The sequence below is a fragment of the Prosopis cineraria genome, unplaced genomic scaffold (assembly GCF_029017545.1).
Source record: "Prosopis cineraria cultivar Desert tree isolate PC_DT_omini unplaced genomic scaffold, ASM2901754v1 PC9, whole genome shotgun sequence".
Classification (NCBI taxonomy): Eukaryota; Viridiplantae; Streptophyta; class Magnoliopsida; order Fabales; family Fabaceae; genus Prosopis; species Prosopis cineraria.
In genome coordinates this window covers 26,517,191-26,540,771 of record NW_026555340.1, presented here as the reverse complement: position 1 = coordinate 26,540,771, position 23,581 = coordinate 26,517,191, and the positions used below count along the sequence as shown (strand labels likewise).

At 31.0% G+C, this 23,581-nt stretch overlaps 3 protein-coding genes across 6 annotated transcripts; 2 read left to right on the top strand and 1 right to left on the bottom strand.

Moving 5' to 3' along the window:
* Positions 1-1,068: 1,068 nt before the first annotated feature.
* Positions 1,069-2,134, top strand: LOC129320804 (umecyanin-like). Its single transcript, XM_054966424.1, has 2 exons — positions 1,069-1,373; positions 1,644-2,134. The coding sequence occupies exons 1-2, from the start codon at positions 1,196-1,198 to the stop codon at positions 1,964-1,966; spliced, it is 501 nt and encodes a 166-aa protein (XP_054822399.1). The 5' UTR covers positions 1,069-1,195; the 3' UTR covers positions 1,967-2,134.
* A 959-nt stretch (positions 2,135-3,093) lies between these two features.
* Positions 3,094-4,774, top strand: LOC129320805 (umecyanin-like). Its single transcript, XM_054966425.1, has 2 exons — positions 3,094-3,337; positions 3,644-4,774. Exons 1-2 carry the CDS (start codon positions 3,160-3,162, stop codon positions 3,955-3,957), a joined length of 492 nt encoding a protein of 163 aa, XP_054822400.1. The 5' UTR covers positions 3,094-3,159; the 3' UTR covers positions 3,958-4,774.
* A 109-nt stretch (positions 4,775-4,883) lies between these two features.
* LOC129320803 (uncharacterized) lies at positions 4,884-7,782 on the bottom strand. Of its 4 annotated transcripts, none has more exons than XM_054966423.1 (5): positions 7,349-7,594; positions 7,133-7,247; positions 6,928-7,042; positions 5,848-6,759; positions 4,884-5,234 (listed from the first exon to the last, which is right to left on the bottom strand). In XM_054966423.1, the coding sequence occupies exons 1-5, from the start codon at positions 7,447-7,449 to the stop codon at positions 5,152-5,154; spliced, it is 1,326 nt and encodes a 441-aa protein (XP_054822398.1). In that variant the 5' UTR covers positions 7,450-7,594; the 3' UTR covers positions 4,884-5,151. The 4 variants fall into 4 exon arrangements, with proteins under 4 accessions (XP_054822398.1, XP_054822397.1, XP_054822395.1 ...); XM_054966422.1 differs by having other exon boundaries at positions 7,133-7,296; positions 7,374-7,594; XM_054966420.1 differs by having other exon boundaries at positions 7,133-7,782.
* Positions 7,783-23,581: the final 15,799 nt, after the last annotated feature.

Here is a 23,581-nt window from a genome sequence, read left to right as displayed (position 1 = left end):
TATATATATATTCTTTGATTATATTAATAAATTACTTTCATTATGTTTCATCAAAATTAAAAAAAAATTAAATTTCATTAACTATATTAAAATTTAATAAATTTTTACCTTGACAAAAAAAATTATTTTTAATAAAAAATTTAGTATTTAATAAGAGAAAAAATGTAAAAATAAACATAAAAAATAATAAAATATTTTATAAATAAAATTAAAATTAATCTTCTTTCTAACGTATAAATAGAATCAATAGTAAATGCAGCTATAATGATTGACTTGTCCGCCGCCCAGGTACATTTTAACTTACGGCTTGGGGAAAGTCAATCACTCGTAAGGATTAACATGTTTGGCGCCCACCAGAAAAAAATAAAAAAAGAAAAGAAAAAAAGTCAAGATTGAACCTCGAAAATACCCCTAACTATGATTCACGGCGTATACTAGACTTTTGAAAAAGAATAGCATTCCCATCGTCTCTCTAAAATGTTTGATCATAGATCTTAACATTCCAAACATTGACCATTTTCAAAAGTCTTGGGTGCCCTGAAAATCGCCGCCTTGCCATGGCCTTCTTCATCTTCAATTTCATCTGCGTTTATTAGTTCAAAGAAGCAACCAGCTCGAATTCCCAAACGACAACGGCATTACCATGTGACCCCTCCTTCCCATATTCCTATAATTAAACTGTAGACTCCAAGTTCAAGTTTTTTTCTTATTCAGCACGGAATTCAATTATCTGTTCTCATTTTTTTTAATAATTAAATCATTCCCGCTAGTATGTAACCAAACAAAAAAAATATCTGGTTGAACCTTTTTTTTTTAAAAAAAATTTAATCATCACCTTCTCACACCCAGTAACTTCAAATAAAACCAGAACTGCCCATATGAATATGGGATTACAGAAAGGACCGCCTCCTTAGAATAGAAGAATAGTCAAGTTGCCTCTCCGTGTCTCATTGATCTACAGCACGTAATAAACTTCATCCCGTTTTACCAAATATGCTTAAATTCGTTCAAAAATGGTACCTCATCATCATTGACAATTCTTAGTTCCCAATAAGCAAGGGAGCCCCATCCCACACCTATATATATGTTGTCGTTAGCTGCAATCTCAATATCCCAACCCATCGTCTTAAGCAGCAACTAAACTTGAGAACAGCAGTTTCAAGATACAGTCAAAACACCTGCGTAACAAAGAAGAATGGCCAAACGCACTAACTTGATAGGTTGCTCCATCATTGTACTGTCTTTATTATTTGCAGCAACAGAGGCAACACAGTACAGTGTTGGTGGCAGCTTTGGCTGGGACATCCCTCCCAATCAGACCTTCTATTCAGAATGGGCTAGCTCCAAGACCTTCTTCGTTGGAGACTCACTGGGTATGCTTTTATATTAGTTTAATTTGATCTTTCACCCGCATTCATTTTGTTTCTGAGCTATAAAAACATTAAAACCTTCATAATAATGATGACTCTCAAAGCATCTATTTACTGCAACTTTTTCATGTAAAATGTTAAGACACTCGTGTGGAAGCTTTTCACTCGTGTTTATGACTTATAAAACAAAGACACACAACACTACATGCATGTTTATGATATGTCGGCATTATTATATTGATGTTTTTCTTCTCTTTCTCCTGAATCAATCAGTGTTCAACTGGACTGGAAACCAGAACGTGGCGGATGTAACAATGGCTGACTACAACAACTGCAGCGCCGCTAGCTCTTTCACCGGTCCCGAGAGCGGGACAGCGTTTAGGATTACTCTGGTTCGTCCAGGGCCTCACTACTACATCTGCACCGTCGATGATCATTGTGCAAGAGGCCAGAAATTCAGTATCAACGTTGAGTGGCCATTCTCTGCTGGTCCTTCAGCTCAACCTCCTCCCGTGAATTCTGCTCCAATCCTGTCTTATCGCATCTTGTCTGCATTTCTCTCCACCATGGCTGTCTATTTCTTCAGCCGCATCTAGATTTATAGTGATTCAGATAATTAGAGGCCAGACGAGTTCTTTGTAATGTTCGTTAAATTAATGTCTAATTCTTCCATATGTTGAGTGTTTTTCTGGCTAGTTTCAATAATGGATGTACTGCTATGAGAAGTTTGAGAACTTAAAAGTTCAATAAAGCAGTTGACATTACTTGATTGTGGTTCTGATTGATGAAAATAGGAAGTTGTCTTCAGATTTCGCAATTTCCATGCAGTTATTACCGCTGGGTGTCTGAATCTGAACCGGAAAATTAGTGGCATGCATGAGCACTCGTTGATATAATTTGATACCTTATTATGACATGTAAAACTGCAAACTAAAATGAATTTTTCCAAGAAAATTTCTCAGAAGTCTCAGCCCCATGTGACTATTAACCCTTAAAAACCAAGAGTTGAATTTAGGAAAAGTAAGCGTCACGGTTAAGATTGTAGTTGTCATTATTCATAATAAAAGTTGTTATTTATTATGCTGAATTTGTCATTAAGATCTAATAACTGAAACCAAGTTGTTATTTATGAAAAGCAGTTGTTACCGCTAAACTTACAATTATCATTATCAGTTATAATCAAAGTTGTAAATTATTCCATGAAACTTGTCAATAAACTCTAGCGTAATTAATATCAAAAAAGGATCTAAAAACTCCAGTGTAATCAGTTCCTGTTATAACACTTAGATGTCAATACCCTGTTTCAGTAGTTCTGATAAGCCATTCTCTCCTTTCTTTAATCATCTTCACGTCCTCAGACCCAATAAATAACTTCAAATAAAACCAGAACAAAAGATATGAATATGTGATGTTTATCGTACTCAATGCATTTGTATGTAGCAATGTGTTAATAGAATCGACCTGGTCAAGTAAATTTGGTCGCACTGCCCATATGATGACAAAATTTGGGATTAAAAAAAAAGAAACGCTTTTTCGGCCAAAAAAGAGACGTCTTTGAATAGAAGAATAGTCAAAATACCCGGGTTTCATCTACAGCACCTAATAAAATTATAACCAAAAATGCTGACTCGTTCAAAAATGGCACCTTAGAGTGCGCGCGCGCGCGCGCGCGTCTATATATAGTTTGCTGCAACCTCTCAATCTCCTCATCTTGAAGCAGCAACATAACTTGAACGTTCAACAGAGTTTCAAGATATAACCAACCAACTACGCAACAAAGAGAAGAACAATGGCAAAACACACTGGCTTGATAGGTTGCTCCATGTTCATACTGTCTTTATTATTTGCAGCAACAGAGGCAACAGAGTACAATGTTGGTGGCAGCTTTGGATGGAATACCCCTCCGAATCAGACCTTCTATTCAGACTGGGCTAGCTCCAAGACCTTCTTCGTTGGCGACTCACTGGGTATGCTTTCTATATATATATATATATATATATCTATTTAAAAATATTTCACCACCACGCATCTTGTTTGAGGTATCAGAACATTAAAGCCGTCACACGATGACTGACAAAGCAGATGTATTTTCAACCTCTTTTTCTTGACGTTACTTCACGGAAAATGTTAGACTCTCGTATGGATGTCTTCCGCTCGTGTTTAGGATTTATAAAACCAGGACACACTGCATTTCATGCAAGTTAAAACGCCACATGTTTGTAATATGTACGGATTATTGACGTTTTTTCTTTTCTATCTCTTGAATCTGTCAGTGTTCAACTTGACTGAAAACCAGAATTTTGCCGATGTAACAATGGCCGATTACAACAGCTGCAGCACCAACACGGACCCATTCGCGGGCAACGGTCCGAGCAGGATAGTGTTTACAGTTGATCTCTTGCATCCAGGGCCTCGCTACTTCATTAGCACCGTCGATAATCACTGTGCAAGAGGCCAGAAGTTCAGCATCAACGTTGAGAAGCCATTCTCTTTTGGTCCCTCTCCTTCAGCGACACCACCTTCCATTAATTCTGCCTTGTCTGCATTCCTCTCCACCATTGCTGTCTATTTCTTCACCCGCATCTAGGTTTATGGTGATTCATATAATTAGACACCAGAAGTGGTCTTTGTATTCGTTGAATTAAGAGAAAATAACAACAACTAACCAAAATTTATTTTAGTCAAGAATCACTTATTGTTAAAACTCAAATGATACTTATTCATTTAAGTTAATCTTTTATCAACAAGTATACATTCGAGTTTTAATAACTCATTTTAAATTGATAACAATCCATTCAAACTTTGACAACTGATTTTAAATTGATATAAATTTTAATTGGTGATCTTGATTGCTATTTTCCTTTAAATTAATGTCTAATTCTTTGATGTGTTCAGTGTTCTTCGAATTTCATTAATGGATGTACCGCTATAAGGAAGATTGAGAACTCAAGTTTGATAAAACAGTTGATCACTTGACTGTGATTCATGAAACTGGAAAGAAGTTGGCTTCAGTATCACATACCATGACCATTTTCAACACCATCTAATCACAACCCAAAGAGAGTAGAGATGAATAAAAAATAAAAAAATGGATTTTATACAAAACCATGTGTTTTACTGTCCCTTTCTCTTAAATTCTCAAGACAGCAAACTTCCGCAGAGAATGTAAATTGGTCCATTTTCAAAATGGGGTATCGATCCTTCAGCGTTGCCTTTTACGCCTCTCCTGGATCCATTGTTAGTAGTAGTTACTCGATTGACAAAAACGACATTTATTGTCCCTCTCGTAATTAATTGTCTTTCTCTGTTTGATAAAGACTGATCAAGGGTCGTCAACTGTACTGGTACATGCATAATGCTCTTAACCCCACCAAGGAAGGACACCGCTCTTCGTAGATACAGCCACATTTAGCATACTCAATAAAATGCTGTAGAGGCTAATGCAACTCACAATGCGGCCTCCGAATGTAAAATTATACCCATTGCATTTTAATTCCTCAGAACAAATGTAAATTGATCCCACTTTAAGGGATTATCTCAGTACGTGTGTCACAAGTTACAAATTTTGAGAGACTAATTTGGATAAGAAAATAAATCTAAGGACTATACGTTTTCAATTATCAAATAGTATATTTACACAAAAAGTCAATTCTCAAAATGTTGGGACCAAAAGCTCTACGCAGTTAATCCCTCAAGAGCCATTTCAGGTTCTTGTCAATTCATTGAAACATTGTCTAAAAACCACCAGACTTGATCAAACATACTTTAATCAGACTGAATGTTAAGTGTCAATACCAAGTGATGCTGTTGACTGCCTGTGGTCCAAAGCAAGGTTCGGGCATGGACATTGAATAGCCACAAAAGCTGGAAAAAAAATTCTAACATTGGTTAAGTACCAAACCCTTCATCTCCTCCTACTGATTTCCCAGCAGAAGACCAACGATTGTGCCCCCAACCGATTTATTTAAGGTGGGCTTTTGATGAATAAGAAGGATAAGATCAAAATTTCATAACATTTTCATGTCTACTAGGTCTGTTTTATTTGCCTCCAGATGCAATTTTCATGCCTTCATTCAAAAATTGTCATCTGCAGCTAGAGCTGATCATGTTTCGATCGGCAACATAACTCAATCGTAGGGTAATCCATAACTACTTGGCGACTGAAAAAACAATACAGGGCATGCCCCTAACGTATCTGCAATATTAAGCTGTCATACGCCTTCCATGCATTAAATATGATCTTTTCAATTTTCACTCTTGATCGTGAGTTAACAAGATATTTAAAAAAGAAAGATAAGGTCTTATTTACAATTCACATTTGCGGCAATGCATTCGGCAACTCATTGTCAACTTCTAAGATTTTTCACAAACAGGGCTACATATATAGAGAGTCTACATAAGTGGATTCAGCAGCATCTAAGATCATCTCGAATTGCAAAAGCATATATGCTACAACAGGAAAAGACTGTCTACAAACCTGGCCCCTGGCTTCTCTCAGGAATCTGGTTGGATGGGACTCCTAGCTGCCGGCAAAATTGTCCATCATCCCCCTCATTGTTAAATAAAGGAGCCTTGCGCTTCCGAGAAGTTGCCTCCAAGTTCTGATATTCACCCTCTGTATTGCATCTTGTATAACTGCAGTCAAAGGTATTGAAACCCGTCCCTTTAGGATAAAAGCAAACCTCCTTATTTGTCTGCAAAGACAGATGACTATACTTGTTGACCTCCTGAGAACTTCTTAAACTAACACAGCCAACATCTTCAGTTTCACGTGCTGAACTTTTGTCTCTGTTGGAACACGGATGCAAACTCAGACCCAGTCTCAAAGATAAATCACATTCCCTCTCAGGTGGCGTCTCCTGAATCTCAGCATATTGGGATCTGCTATAGGAGAGTTTTTGCAATTGACCAAAACTGGCTGGCTCTGGGATCGGCGTGATAATCGGTGTGCCAACAAAGATTTGATCAGATGATGTGTTTTCTGAGGTCATCTTTAGCCCAGGTTGTTTGGATTCATACTGAGTTCCATAATACAAGGGATAAACAGAACCCAAATTCATAGATGGGTTGGTTTCCATTGTCAATTGTTGGTGACGTGCAGCAGGAAAAGTATCTGAGGAGGGATAGTTACATGAGCCCATCAACCGATGATTTTGCTGCGCAAGCTTACCAGAATCCGATATGGGAAGTGCTGAAACAGCAACCTGAGACTTTGCTAAGTCTAACGGATTGCCAGACTGAAGAGTTGAAAACTGAGGGCGTAGTTCCACAACAGCCTTAGGAGATCCAGGAGCTGGTTCTTGCGCTCTTGGGGATAGGTAAGTTCTGGGGTTATTGTGCCTTTCGCTTCTTGAAGCTCTTACAGGTTTGCAGCCCAGGTTAAGTGCAGCTGAGAAGAGAACATTCATCACTAGGAGCTCAAATTTACTAATATTTAGTAAACATTCGTTTTCAAATGACATAAAAATCTAACACGGCATAGTCCCAACTTTGATAAAAACTGATTCAGAACGTTCGAGAACTGGATCCGGAGAAATGTCAAGAAGGAAAATAATACCTTCAACACACGGAGGCAAAAGCTCTCCCGTTTCAGTACTCTCATCTCTCCGTATGATAGTGTTAATGGCATCATTCAAGCGCTCCCAGAGCGTATCAGGATTCAAATACTCTGCCTAAGCAGCCAAATTATGAAAAATTCAGGAAAGGAGTATGCAATGCAGCAAAAGATCTAACAATCTAAACGCATTTTCTAAACATAAAACCTCCGAATTGGCTTTGGAGTACATGATTTCTTCTGCCTTGAGAACAACCGTAGGAAGCTTCTCCTGCCATTCCTTGTTCTTCTTAGTCGCAGAGCTGTGAGCCTCGTTGACGACCCTAATCAAACACGTGGTGGGCAATCGATAAAATGCATAAACTTGGGCAGCTGAAACATGCAAAAAAATCAGAAAGCAACGAAAACGGAGACAACCCAGAACCTGAAAATCTGCTGAATGATGGAACCTCTCATGGGTTGGTGCCTCTCGCTGTGCCAAGCTCTCCTCACGCACTCGTAAGGTCGAGGGCCTGGCCTTGGCATCTTGAAAAGCAGGAAACTTTCTCCTGAATATGGCAGAAACAAAGGCAAAATACCACAGTGCTATTGCTATGGGTGGTGGGTTTTGCAGGGTTTTCTTCTCCTTTCTTGTTGCCCCTTTGGCTTTCTGTGTGTTGGCAATTTCATTCCCTAAATTGTAATGGGACTGTTTTGTTTGGGGGCAGGAGTAACAAAAGAAAAAGGGGAGCTTTCTCATTCTTTTGTTTGTCTTCCCAAATAATTTAGTGAGTTTACCATAGTTTGATTTTGATGTTCAATTTCAATCTCTTTCCTTTCTTTTCTGTGTGGGGTGGTAAGGGAAGAGAGAGAGAAGGGGGGTGGGGGTGGTGGGGGGTTACTGTCAAAAAGTACCTGATAATAAAGTCCATTAAAACCTTCTCTGTCATGCCATGAGCTATACGATTACATGCATGTCATCTAATATTCGTACAACCCTAAAAGAAAATGACAAAACCCTCTCTCACATCACCTTCGCTATAAAGCAAACCCTAGAGAATCCCGTTCACTCCCCTCCTTAAATATTCTACGTTACTGTTAGCCTGACTGATTTACCTTTCTCTCGATTTCTTTTTCTATTTTATCCTTCTCACAGATTCTCTTCTTCACAATTTTATGTCTCTCTCTCAGACTCTCACATTCCAATGAACTGTTCCATTTCAATGCGATGCTTCTTTTCTGATGTAGACATTCTTGTCGTTTCATCTGTACAAGTCTCTCTCTCTCTTCACTCTCATCTCAAGTCCACTTCGAAATCATCCCATCAGGGGGTCTCCCCAGGACTGCTGCTTAAGGGATATGGTACTGTTTTCTCTTGATTCCGCATTTGTCAGCTACTTAGCTTATCCAGATTCATTTAAACTAACGACTATTGATTACCAATTATAATTAATACATAACAATTAGAAAAGGACTTAATATATTTATAAAAAGCGGTTGTAAGATATTGATAAAACGTCAATACTGAGCTGTTGTTCAAAAGTCACTGACATGTCTGAGATTGGACAACAGTATTAAGGCCTAACTTGTGAAATTATTTTCAAGCATTTTTTTCTGTCCTTAAACCAGGCTACTCATCATATATTTGGGGAGAGTTTTCCATAAAGAAAGATTTGTTAATAATAAAGAAATTTAATCCAAATCGGTTGACCTAACTAAGTCGAACTTAGTGTAAACATATAACATCTTTTATTAATGAGCAATAACTCACTGTTAGTGTAGCTTTGGAATATACAGTAATTTGCTGGTCCTTGCGGGCACACTACTCTATGGCTTCTGTGCAAAAACTGAAAAGAGAAATTTTCACCCCTAATACTAGCTATATATATATACACCTAATACTAGCTATATATATTATATAATATGCGCATCAAAGTATCAAAGTCATCTTATAACATTTAAATTAAGTCACATTACTCATGATTTTTATTTAATATGAATAATTGCTTATCTAATATCTGCCCCCCATTTATTGCTTGAAGCTTGTTTTGTCCTATAATTTTAATTATTCATGAAATTTAGCACTCCCTCTGTCCTCACATACACGAATATTTTTTATAAATTTATTTTATCTTTAAATATAAAATATGTCATCATATTTTTGAATAATTAAATAATTTTGTCATTGTCTAAAAAAAAAAGACATTAATTGCGTATTATACCCACAACTATCATTATATTAATTGTGACATTATCAGGGATAAAAATAAAAAATTATTATAATTTTATATAATTTCAACTAAATAACAAACTTTTGATATAAAGAAATTCAATTAAGACCACCTTATATATGAAGATTGAGGAGTACATAGTTTCCTCTAAAATATCATAAAGGGTTAAATTATTACTTATTCATTTACAAAATGCAAGATATTTTTTTATCAAAATTGAGCCCTTTATAAAATAGTTAATTGTTTTTAAATTCATATCATTATATTTACTCTTGTATAATACTCTTTCTAATACTTTTTATAAGTTATTCTTACAAACCTCATCAATACTAATGTAAAAAAGTAAAAGGAATAAAAGTGTATAAAATTTTAAATATATCACTATATAATAAATCTCAAAAGTAATAACATATTATTTTTTTTCTCTTGGGTAATTTTTAAAATGCTTTTTAAATATCATCTAAAAAGTTGTACCGTAACTTATAATTAAAACCAAATAAACATTCTAAAACGTATCTTATAAATGAGACCAGAGAGAATATGTTGTTTCATTTAAAAATAAAAATAAAGTGATTTATTTATTACAATACTTTTAAAACAAATATTAATTACACTTTAAAATATTAAAAATATTTTGTATTTTTTAACACCCACCGTATCAAAAAATGCAAGAGGAGTAGCTATTAAGAATTAGACAATTATGATGCTTTTGTGGCGGTTCTGAGTTGTAAATCTTGGAATCTAGATATGTAACTAAATTATATTTTAGGAGACTGAAATTACAGGATGGACTTTGCTATAATCAACAGATCCTCTTTGAAATTGAATCCGCCAAAGAATATCGTAGATGCAGAAGCAAGCTTCTCGTATCTCTCTCTCTCTCTCTCTTTAAAAAATATATATATATGACATGATTCGTCTGACTAAATAATGAACAAAAATGACATATTTTTATTATTATAAAAGCGAGTATTACAGGAAAAGCATGACTCCAAGTTCAAAATTATCTCATTTTTTACATAAAAACAATAATTATGTTGAATGAAATGATCAAGCTGTTAATTTCAGTTCAGTGGTTTAGATCGATGTGGAATTATTTTCCAGACGATCTAAATCAGCTGAATAACAAAAGTTTATTCAAATTTGTTATAAAAAAAAAAAGTTCACCGAAGCTCAATTATCTGTTCAAATACGAGGCAAACAATAAACAAAACCCTTCTAATCGTTTTTAAATATCAATTCACGTGTCACCTCTAAGTCAAGCGACACTTTGAATATTTATTTATACGCACACAGCTATTTTAGCGTGAAGTTATTATTAGAAGTAGTTTTTACAAGACATCTTCTGTGTTTAAAGATGAAAACTCAAAACGTGGGAAAGATATGTGGTTTTAGCATGACAAACGCCTAAAGCTGTACAAAAAATTGGATGTTATTAAATTTTAGCTTAACTTAAAATTTGATTTCTTTCATAAAAAGAATTAAGTTAGATAATTCAAAGTTCAATCTTATTTCATGATAAATTAAAAATTAATAAGACTGAATTTGGTTTATAGAATTGAAAAATTAGTTTTATTAGTTCAATACTTATTTAGATTTTTTTTTTTTTTCTTTATGAGAGGCAATAATCCATTTCAACTTAATAAATTCAATTAAAATAATAAAATCACTTATAATCATAATAAATCTAAAAAAATTTTAACAAAAAAAATATTTTAATTACAACCTAAATGATTTAAATTTATAATTTCAACAAAACAACACTCAACGAATTTCAACAACACTACAATATAACAGTAATTTAAGAATAAAATCAATAAATCTTCATACAATCATCTTCCTAGGGTAAATTACACTCAAAATATTTATTAAAAATAAATTAATTATAATTATATTAAATAGATTAATAGAATTGGATTAGATTGAGTGGTCTATATGATCAATTTTTTGTCCAGTCCGACTTAAAAAAATAGTTTAATTTTTTTAATTTTTTGATTTTAAAGGATCAATATTTATAAAGATTAAATAGGTTAGGATTATCTTAGATTGAATTGAATGGGATAAAATTAAAAGATTTTTACACAATCTTACAAACGCATATTGTGAATTCACGTGAAAATGGAGGAGGATGACAGTATATGACAAGAAAGCTACGGTGAAGAGAATTTTAACAGAGCAGCGAGGGAGGTTAGAGCATCCACTATCCAGCAATTGCGCACTTTCAGGTTTAGGCTTCCATTATGAAGTGCGATGCTTGGCTTTGGGCACATCCCAAATCATTGTTTCATCTCTCTTAAATACTTAAGATTCTTAAGCTTCCCCAAGTACACACGAGCGTGCCCTTATCCTCCTATCCAACACGCACAACAACGCTCTCTCCCTCTATCCCTCTCTCAGCCAATGCCTGGTTGCCTACCTAGGGACGGGTCATCAAGCACTCGTGGGAATGCGCTCCCTCTCTCTGTGCACACACAGCCCACGCATGAACACTCTCAGAGTTACAGGTTATTTTTATTTCTCAAGTACGTGAGCATCTTAAATTTAATTATTTTCATCAATTTTATCAATATTAATATTAATAAAAAAATATAAATAATAAAAATATTTAAAATTTTAAATATATCCATATATAATAAATTTAAAAAATAATATTATATTATTTTTGTTATAAAAAATAATTTTAAAAATACATTTTAAATATTATTCAAAAAACTATATCATAATATATAAATAAAACTAAATTAATCTTGTAAAGCATTATTTATAAATACGATTGGCGGGGTATCATTGATACCCCCTAAACAATAAAGATTTTGACATTTTCTCACAATTCATTCATTTATTTATTTTTATTAAAAATGTAAGGTATTTGTAATCAAATTTTAATTTTAATAAAGTAATTATCTACTTTCAAATTAACCATATTTTTTCATATTTATCCCTATTAAATATCTTATAATAAATATACAATTATTATTATTAGGGAAACTTAAAAAAATATAATAATTATACCTCGAAAGGCTAAAAATACCTTACATTTTGTAACATCTAATTTTTTAAAAAATATCTTACATTTTTAAATGGATGGAGTATTAGTGAGTCTCTTTTGTTTTTTTTTATTATAAAGTATTAGTTAAGGGTATTTTTGCCATTTAATTCTATCCTAAATGATTGGCGAGCGCACTAAACTCAAATATTTTATATTAAAAAACTGTAATGTGGGATTTAATAACATAAAGAGATGGTGAGAAAATAACAGAGTAATGAGAGAAAGAATTTTTAACTTTAAAGAATATAATTAATTTATAATTAAATTTAAAATGTTCATTGATCATTCAGATAAAGCGAGAGGAAAAAATAACTATTAATCATGTACATTAGCTACCACATCTAGTTGCTTTTTCGGATGCCACTTACTTTTCTCTATCAAAATTCATATGGATGATGATCGCGTTGTGATGCATCTGTGTCTAGAAATGAGAATCACATAATTGAAATGTGATGAAAGGGATTGAGTGAGGAATATGACGATGAAGAGGATGGATTGGGAAGTGGGGATATGATGGAGTTGGGGCATCTAAGGCATTAAAGATGGAATGGTGAGCAGCCATGTGTAGGGTGCCAACTTTTATTTTGCTTCCCTTTCGCTATTTTTACAGTCGCCCCAGGGCATTCCCGCGTCGTCCTCTCCTCCTCCTCCTCATCCAAACACCTCAATGGAGTAAATTTTTACATTAACACAGTATACTACTTCATTTACATTCTGTCCAGTAAAAAATTAAAGATGCATTGTATTTCACAAATAAAATCATTAAAAATAGTAACATATAGTAAAATTTTATTTGATAAAGCATGAATGATTATAAGAATTTTTCCCCACTCAGCTAGCTGCCATCACTCACCGATCTCATTATTCCAAGAATGTTTACAAGAAATTTTTACAAATCATCCAATGTCATCTCATGTCTGGACTAGTGGAAGATCTATATTTGAATTTAAATTTGAATGAAATTTATTATTTGGGTAAATAAAATTTTACGAATTTGAATTTTATCAATCTAACTAATTTTTTTTTTCAGTTACTTTGAAATACAAATGCTTAATCTACATCCTGATTGCACTAAATATCAATTATCCTCCTTCAACACCACCTAAACATGCGAACTTAAGTCATACAAGAATGACAACTCATTTTTATTAGTATAAATTTTAAATGGAAGATGTTAAATTTAAATATTTAGTCCTTTAATTTTATATAGGACTTTATTTAAGTTGTTTAATTTTATAAAATATTTTTTAGCCATTTAACCCCAATATCATTAGCTTCATCACTAATTTTTTATTCAACTTTTAAATATTGATAAAATATTTTTAAACATTGATATATTAAGTTTAATTTTGTAAAATAATAATTATTAGCGCACAAAAAAATTATTTAAAAATAACGGTAGTCAGTTTGGATGACCGAAATGACACTTTATAAATTAAATGATATGCATAGTTAGAGGATTAAACATATACCAAAGCTAATTTAAAATCCAATTCTAAGCACGTCAATCCAAATTTCATCAAAACATGTAATTTAATTTATATATCATCATGTCATTATTATTAGTTAATAACTAGTGTGGCTTTATGTTATACAGAAATGGAGAAATGAACTGTATCGTTCATGAAATTTTTATATAAATAATTCCTATTTATAAAATTAATCTGTGATAAAAATGTTTAAAGCAATACTGAACTGTATAATAAAAGCACGATGAATATTGTGGATATATTATGTATTGAGAAAATGATAATAAAATTTCTCCAAAATATATAAATGATAATTTAATCTCTCAAAAGGACTTTTATGTCATCAATGAATTTATTTAAATTATTAAATTATTCTTATTAAAATAAACAATTTACAAGTTTTGTTTAAATATTTACAACTTTTCTTCTTATATTCACAACAATGCAATAGCAAATAAAGAATTTAACATGTAAAGTTACGATTTGCTGTTGTATTGTTGCGAATATAATAAAAAAAATTGTGAATATTTAAACAAAATTTGTGAATTATTTATTTTTAACAAAAATAATTTAATAATTTAAATAAATTCATTGATGACAGAAGAATTCTTATGAACTTTAAAAAAATTATGGTATTTTAAGGGATTAAATTATCATTTATATATTTTAAAAGATTTTATTTTCATTTTTTCTTATATATTCTCATTTCTCCAACGACAAAGTGAAAATATTAATTCTTCTTTCTTCAACGAGTTACATAATTAGCTATACTTTATACATATTAATAAGCTTGCACAGTGGAAATCAAATAGTGGCCCTATACGTGCAACGAGTATATGCAAGATTTCTCTTCATTATCTCTGAAGGCTTAATGATTTTTAACTTGAATATGTATGAGGCAATAAAACTTGAACATGTTTTTAAAATGACACCTAACAAAAAGAATTGGTGTCTTAATACTACACATTTTACAGAAGAATTGTTATATCAATATAGATTGCGTGTTCGAAAGAAAAATTACAAGCTCTAAAGATCTCATATCACTCTTTCAACATCTTTTTTTTTTTTTTGGGACCAACATAACTCTGTCAACATACTTATTCCTTTTTCTGGTCTATATGTGATGGTGCAAGTCCCCGTCAACATCATAATCGTCACTGTACATTTGATCGAGGAGAGAATCAATCCCATGGCAAAAGCAGCATCAAAGCCTGGCTGAAGGCCGAGCCAGAAAACTTCCTTCCCTAGCATGACATTCGTTGGGGGTTCCACCCTTCTTTTAATCTCATCCACACATTCTCTCGATGTATCATCCAACGGCGTGATGTAAATCTTACAGCACCATTGGGGATAAGAACAGTCGATTTGTTACTCCTCGCCAGGATCGCAGTACAGTAGCACAGTCACGCTCGACCGTCCAATTATGGAAGATCGATACATGCTAAATATGGGGCTCTGTTCCTCTGTTTTCTCTGCAACGAATCCTTCCGATCGTTGATGTAAGGTTGGCTTCTGTATTCCATTCGATGTCAACGAATAGAAACATATGCTTGCTTTTCTACTTTATAAGAAATATGCTCGCATATAGTACATGAAATTTGAAAAGATTGACGTTAACTCTGCAAGTTGCAGCGAGTTGAAAGGTTATCAAATTCATGTCAATTGGTTGAATTTGACAATTTTTAAAAATATTTACATTGTATATAAATTATCATTAATACACACACTCATATATAGACAAGTTTGTCATTCGGAAAAATAATAAATAGAAAAAACTCAAACCTTTTACACGTCACGCAGTATAAATTGACCTGGAACACATGGGCAATCTCCATTATCGCCAACACAGAAGTCCATAAACAATGAACAAAATCAAGGACAAAGCCGTGACTTGATTATGAAAAGTTGAGATTAAAGAATCAAAAAGTATATATATTAAAAAGTTCGTATGATTTTGAAAATAAAAAATGCATAACACTTCTTAAATTGCAAGCTGACGTTTTGAATGCTACAAAAACATTTTGAATTTATTAGACTCATGAATAGATATGTCAATATAATAAATATTTAAAAAAGGTGATAACAAATTTCGTAATGATTTTTTAAAAGAACATTGTTCATGATCAATTTTATAAACTATTCCAAAGACCAGTTGACCAAACCAGACTGATGCATGAGAGAGGGCCAAATTTTTTATAAAATAAATACATGCATATCAAGGCATTGAAAATCAAACTGCCTATTAAACAGGGCAGGACGGGGTCGAGGGATCAATTCGAATTAAACTGATTATAATAAAATAATGTATTTTTTTCATTATATAATGAATAATAAATATTTTATTAAAAATACATAAAATTTATAATTGTATACTTTTTTTTTAACCTGACAAATATCATCATTATTTCACTTTTATAAATGCATAGTAGACTTACTTTACCTCTTTTGACTTTGCCTTCACGCATCGAGTCACAAATTTGGGTCTTCATGTCTTTCTTTCTTCTTTCTAACTTTCCCTTCATTTGTTTCTCTTCATGCATCTTTGCTTAATTTTTGAAGAGAACGCACACAACACAGCATCGAGCACTTGAGCAACAGTGCAACACTGAGGGACTAGCCAGAAAGGTGAGACCCATAATGGACACTGGACGCTGAGGAACACCGAGGGATGGGGAGAGCTTAGTTGAGATTTGAGAGCGAACGGAGAACTAGAGATGAGAAGCGAAGAGGAGGAGGAAGAAGAAAGTTTGGATGAGTTTCACAAGCTTCTATCTTCTTCTTGTTTTTTTTTTTTTTTCAATTTATGAGGGTTAAAAAATCCAACCTGCTTAACATGTGGGGTTAGGCAGGTTGATCCAGACTAATTTTGGGTTACATGTGTTCACTTAAAATAAGAAAACCAAACCAAACATATGGCTGGGTCATTGGTCCGATCGGCCAGTCCAGTCCAGTTTTGCAAACAATGATATATATATATATATATATAAATATAATTTTTAAATATTTATTTTAATTATTTTTTGAAATAAAATACGTTTTCATTTGTCTTTAGATATTGATGTTTTAAACAAAAAATTAAGATATATAATGATAAAGTTTTATTAAAAAAAACAATACATGCATTGAAAATTGATTGCTTGACAAATTTAAATTATTATTTACTGATATTATGTTCAAATTTGAGTGAAAAAACATTAATGCATACTTATACAAATAGATAATTTGTATGATAATTAATTCGTTACTGTCTAATTAAAAAGATTAACATGTATATACATGTTATAAATATATAGTATTTTTTTTCTTTTTGTTAATAAAAATTTAACACCAAAAGACAAATAAATATAACATATTTTGTTTCTATTTAAACATGTAAATATAAGAGACGGATGTTTATTGAGTAACACAGCAACACACAAAACAGTCTGTGCTAGTGTCATTACATTGCTTCCTGGAGGGATGACTAACTCACTGGACACGCATGTATAACCTGAGGTTCTGGAGTTTGGGGGGCCCAGGGACCAACGCGGGTCCGCCCCTGCCCAAGACATTTTTTTTTTCATAATCTCGATTTACTTTTGTCCACATAAATATATGTTAGGTATTAAGAACATCCATGTCACTAGTCATTCTCACTAGCATGCATGTATATACAGACACAGTATAGTCGTGTATTTATCTAGTATCTAATAGAGACTGGACTGAAAAAAAAAAAAGTAATATGAATATTAACTCTTCAATTTTACTTTAATTCAGACTGCCCATAACACGCTTAATTAAATGTAAAACTTCACAATATAAACAAACAGAACTTCGAGGTTTATACACGGGGCTTCCAATATTGATTTAGCTGAATTCTTTAATTATATGAATGAATGAATGGATATGGAAGCGTTTGATGCTTCAGCCACGAACAAAATCACGTAGGGCGCCATGGCAATTACGTTTGATTATTAAAAAGAAGTGAAATTAAATGAATTAAAAAAAAGTAAAAATAAGATGATAAAAAAGAATAGTAAACTGTAATTATAAAGAAATGAGGTAATTTAATTTATGGAGTTATGAATGATGATTCATAAATTTTTTGAAGGTGTGATGATTTTTATATTTATAATGTATATTAATAAATTTTATCATATTTACTATGAAGATGGAAGATATGATTTAGTTTATTTTTGTGTTGATTTTTTAATATATTCCGTTCAATTCCTTTTTAGTAAATAAATGTGACCATAATTTTTAAAAAAATTCATAATAACTGATGGGAATGAATTATTAGTTAACGAAGAAGAGGGATTAGGGAAGAAATTAAATTAAGAAATATGATAACCTCACGAAGGAGGGTGAGGAGGCAGGTTCCAGAGGCATCTACGAGAAGAAGCTGGTGGTTTTGGTGAGAATGACGTCCGTAAGATTCGAAACGGAAGCGAATGCCGCCGTTTTGGTCGTAGGCGACGAAACCGTCCCCTGAGAAGAACACTGACGTTTTGTGAAAGATGAGTTGCGTTTCTTGTTCGAAGCTGAACTTGTCGTCTATCACCACCCTCTTCCTCATCCCTCTCTGATCTCTTCTCATGATCTTCTCCTCTCTCCAAGAGCTCTGCTTTCTCATATAATTAATAGTACGATCATGAATTCCCACCACAAGATTAATTGATGGAGACAAGTATAGCTCAGGCTTCGCAATAACACTGCTTCCAATTCCATCAACTATAACCAAGTGGGTCTTCCTTTTGTACGTATATGGCCATACGGGAGACAATAGTTTCCACTTTCCCATGCATTAATTGATTTCCTGTCCAAACAACTCCCAAATTTTGCAAGGGGCGCGCGCACACATATATTGATTGTATTACCATTTTGCCCCTCTAGCTTTTGTGTGGGCCTGTAGTCTCAAGCCCCGATTTGCTAATAGAATATAATGAAATGAAGTGAGTTGAAAAAAAAAAAGTAAAATAATAATAATAATAATAATAATAATAATGATAGATGACCACATTTTTAGGAAGGAGAAGAGATTTGGTTTACAATTTAAGAATCATGATATATAAAATTTTTAAAAGATATAATTATTTTATATTTGTAGTATATATTAATGAGTTTTATTATATTTATTATGAGAGAAAATGATGATTTAGTTTATTTATATTTTAATTTTTTAATACATTTCATTTCATTTTTTAAATAATCAAAGAAAAGTATTCTCTAATTTTTTTTTCTGTGTATTTCGTGGCTGTAATTTGATTACTCTACTATATATGTGACCCGCATTATTATATCAATCAGTTGGCTAAAAATTGTTGTCACGGCCACGTTGTTTGTTACATTGCTGAAAAACGTTATGTTTTGGCCTCGTGTCACTCATCACTTTTTTTTTCTTTTTTAAATATATAGAGTCACTCGTCACTTCTCATTGTTATATTGATTTTTACATTTGATATTGGAAATGTCAGAAGTAGATATTAGGTTGAATTGTATCAGACATGCACCATACCACACGTAACGTGTTTTGAATCCAAAACCTGGTTCCGAGACAGACAAATAATATTTTCCGCGTGAATTATTGAATTGAAGTGTGTAGACATTCAAAACAAATTATATACTCCTTCTGAATGTTTTTAACCGTTTTATATATTTAAAAAAAGTTTTTTATATTATAAAAAATACTTTTATTTTTACCCTTACTTTTAAATAATAATACAACTGTATTGAATATTTTTATGTTAATTAAAAAAATAAAATTAAAAAATAATTTAATTGTTATAAAGTGTTATATATTTTAAATTAAAAATTATTTTTAAAATGTATCTTATAAATGAAATTGAAAGGAATATATTTTTTATTTGCCAAAATATCTCGAACATTTACGAGTGCGGCTCGGACCCACTGTCACTGTGTAGTATCACGAGAATGGTTGTATAAAGCTAAATCAAAAGTTCTTGGCCGTAAAAACAAATTGTATATTGAGAGAGATTCTCTGATTATTTAAGTTCATTCATATGACGTGACTTTGCGTATTTATTTTCATTGATGACGGTTAATTAGCTGTATTTGAATTTTCCACCGATGGATTTTTTTTTTGGGGGGCCAAAATTCCAATAATGGCCAAAAATCAACCTCTCCGGCTTTCTGTTAACACCACGGAGAGGGGGTCTGGATCTTTTAATAATCCTCTTACTTTGTTCCCCAGCTTTTATCTCCACCGTTAAATTAAGTAAAATGATTGGTTTGGATTTAACTATTCTTTACCAAACAAAATTAATGATTCTATAAAATAATTATCATATAATAAATAAATTTAAATGATTAACATTTGACCTACGTAGCTGTATATCATTATTAAAATTTTTTATTTATTCATTTTACTGCAGTTGACATTGCATAGGTTAAATCTTAACATTTTAAAATTATTTGTTTATTTTACTAAGGAACACTTGGTTTGATTTGATGAGAGAATTAAATTAACTCATATCAGAATCTCAAGTTTGAGTCTTGAGATGCATTTACAGTCATGTTAAGTAAATATGAAAAATATATTTTTGAGATATTTGTTAGGTTGCTATTAATAATAATGATCTCATATTATAAAGTTTGGATTGGTTTGGACATACTCCCTTTGATCCTGTATATCAGATAGCTTTTAAAAGAATAATTTAATTTATTTTATAAGTCATTGATTAATAGAATTGTTTTATTTTAAATTAACATTTTTAAATTATCATTGAAAAGTAAGAATGAGACAGAAAAATAATATTATATATGATTTGTTTACTTTTTTACTTTTCACTAGAATGTTATGTTTGAAATTCACTTATTTTTATTTTGTATATTTTTATTATATTGATATTGATAAGACTAATATAAATAATTTATAAATAAAACTGGATGCACTATTTCTCATCTAATTTATTGGAAAACGATAATTAAAAACCCTTAAGAATATTAATCTCAATTAAAAATTATAAAATTTTAAAATTTCAACAAAGGATCATTGGGATGAAAAAAATATAGTTTGTCTTAAATGCTCTTGAGATTTACTAACATGAGATGATATTTACTAATGCTATTTGGAGATTCACTAATTTAACTTGAGAAAATTGCTACTGTGTGTTGTGAAAACATGAAACCCTATTTGATAATTGATTATTTAATAAAAAGTGTCACTTAAAAATTTATTAACCTAACTTAAAAAATTTCTAACATATATTGTAAAAATATAAAATTTCACTCGAGAATTAATTGCTTAACAAAAAGTACAACTTGAGAATTTACTGACTCGACTCGAGAAATTTTCTAAAATATATTGTAAAAAAATAAAATCCTACTTAAAAAAATTGTTTAACAAAAAATAACTTATTCAAATTAAGATCCACTAACGTGAGGTAAGATTCACTAATGTTACTTGAGAATTTACTAACTCAATGTGAAAAAATTATTAACATATATTATGAAAATAACATAATTAAATTTTTTTAGGGACATCTAAAACAAACTACATTTTTTTATCTCATGATTCTTATTTAAGATTTTAAAATTTTATTATTCTCAATTAAGATTAATATCTTTAAAGTTCCTCAATTGTCATTCTCCTTAATTTAATTACAAAGATGGGATGAGAGGGGGGGGGGGGGAGTGGGGGGCGGGGGGAGCAATGCAGGGAAGGGAAGCGCAGGGCATCTACTTCCTCAATAAGGCGGAGAAGGTTTTGATGTGATATGAAACACCATTTATATTTTTGACTCACAATGATAACTATTTGAGACCCGTGTATTGCATTAAATTTAAAAAACCAGCTTGTACTACGAGGAATAAATAATATAATTTATTATATATTTTATATTGACTAGATATATTTTCATTATATTCATACAGCCTTTAAAATTCAAAACATAAATTGTTCTACTCATAGCATGTAAATATCATGATCCAAATAGATTTTTATATGCATATATAAAAATATAGGTGTACAGGGTAATTGTACTGTATTTGATTGATTACATTAATTTAAAATTGTATAAAAAAATTGTATTGATAATAATTAGAGTAAAATATTTTAACCTCTCATCCATTTTGTTTTAATTACAGATACCTTTCTTTTATTTTTAAAATTTATATAAATCTCTTCTAATATAAATAATCACAAAATACAAATATTTTTTCTATTTTATTTTTTATTTATTCAACCGTTAATTAATTGTTAAATTATGTGTTTAACAAAATATCCCTTTTTCAATATATATTGGTTAAAAGTTATTTAAATTACCCCAAAAAATTAGTGTGCGTGTGTGTGTATATGTATTGATTGACAATTATTCACTTATAATGTAAATGCATTTATTTGTTAATTTTTTAGAAAATAAATACATAAATTGGCTAAAATAATATTTAAATATGCAGTTCACAAAATTTAAGAAATATTTTCATAAAAATCATGAAACAATAATTTCATATTATAAATTAGATGATATAATTTAGGGGGAATTATATTAAATTTTCATACAAAAAAATTTATTATTATAAAATTCAGTGACAACTGAACTAAAGTCATTGACAACTGGTTGTACTGTCAATAGCTTTGGTTCAATTATTAATAAATTTTATAATAATTAATTTTTTTATGTAAGACCTAGATGCAATTCTTTCTATAACTTATGTTCACTTGTTTTAATTTCATTAATCTTAATACAAAAATTTTAAATTATTTATTTAAATATTTACAATCTTAATTATTTAAAATTTTTTAAATTGAGAGAGAGGGTAGACAGTTAGATCATAAGAACAAATCAATAGTTTAAAATTTTTAAACATAATTGCAAATAAAAATTTGAGCATTTTATATTTTTGAGAGAATATTTCTAACAGTATTCAAGATTGGACTGAAATATAGGTTTTAAAAATAAAGGAGAAGTTTATGTAATTTGAGAAAAAATGTAAGGAAATTCATTGTATTTTACTCTAATAATTAAGAATTAAAAATAAAAATTAATCATGATAAAATAATTTAATTATTTTTAAACAACTATAGTTGCTAGCGTGCATCTCTAATTTAATGGCCAAATTAAGGGGAAAATAACAGACATTGTGTAACATCTCAATTTAAATTTTAATAATTAATTTGGATTAATAAAAATTTAAAAAAAATATTTAGAGGTAAGAAAATTAGTAAGAGATGATTATTAAATCTAACTTAGGATATAATTCTAAAAAAATTTAAAAAAAATAATTAAAAAAATATTATTAAATTATTATTATAATAAAAAAAAGGGAAAACGTATTAAAAAAAGGGGACAAAAAGAAGAAGAACAAATTGCTTTCGGCGTGCATGATTACATAAAATAATAAAAAAAAGGAGAGAGAGAGAAAGAAGAAATAATATAAAAAAATGTGGGACCCACTGAATTTTTATAAAACTCACCCGTTTCCTTTCATTTCTTTAATTCTTTTCCTGCGCGCGAGCTGAGGCGGAGAGAAGCGAGTTGCCGGTGCAAAATATCTAAATTTTTAAGGTAAGAGTTTTTAATAGGATATTTAGGGTGTGATTTTAAGCTTTTCAAGACTAAGTAAGTATTCTAAAAATTTTTCTTAGTCATCCTTCTTCTTTAGTTTCTGAGTTTGTAGTGGTAGAAAATTTAAGATCTGGAAGAGGGATGAATTTATGTTGAATAAATATGGTTGTTGAGGTTGTCATTAGTATAATAAATGTTTAGAGTATAAATTTATTGATGATCTTTAAATTTGTGGCTTATGGATCAAATTCTAATCTAGATCTGAAAATATATATTGATTTATTGAGGTTTAGATGATTATTTGGGATGAGAAATGAATTATTATGGTTATAGGATTATGATTCTAAGCTAGAGACTCAATTTTTAATTTTTGGATATTTTAGGTACGAATTTATGAAATAAAAAGAAAATTTTGATAATAGA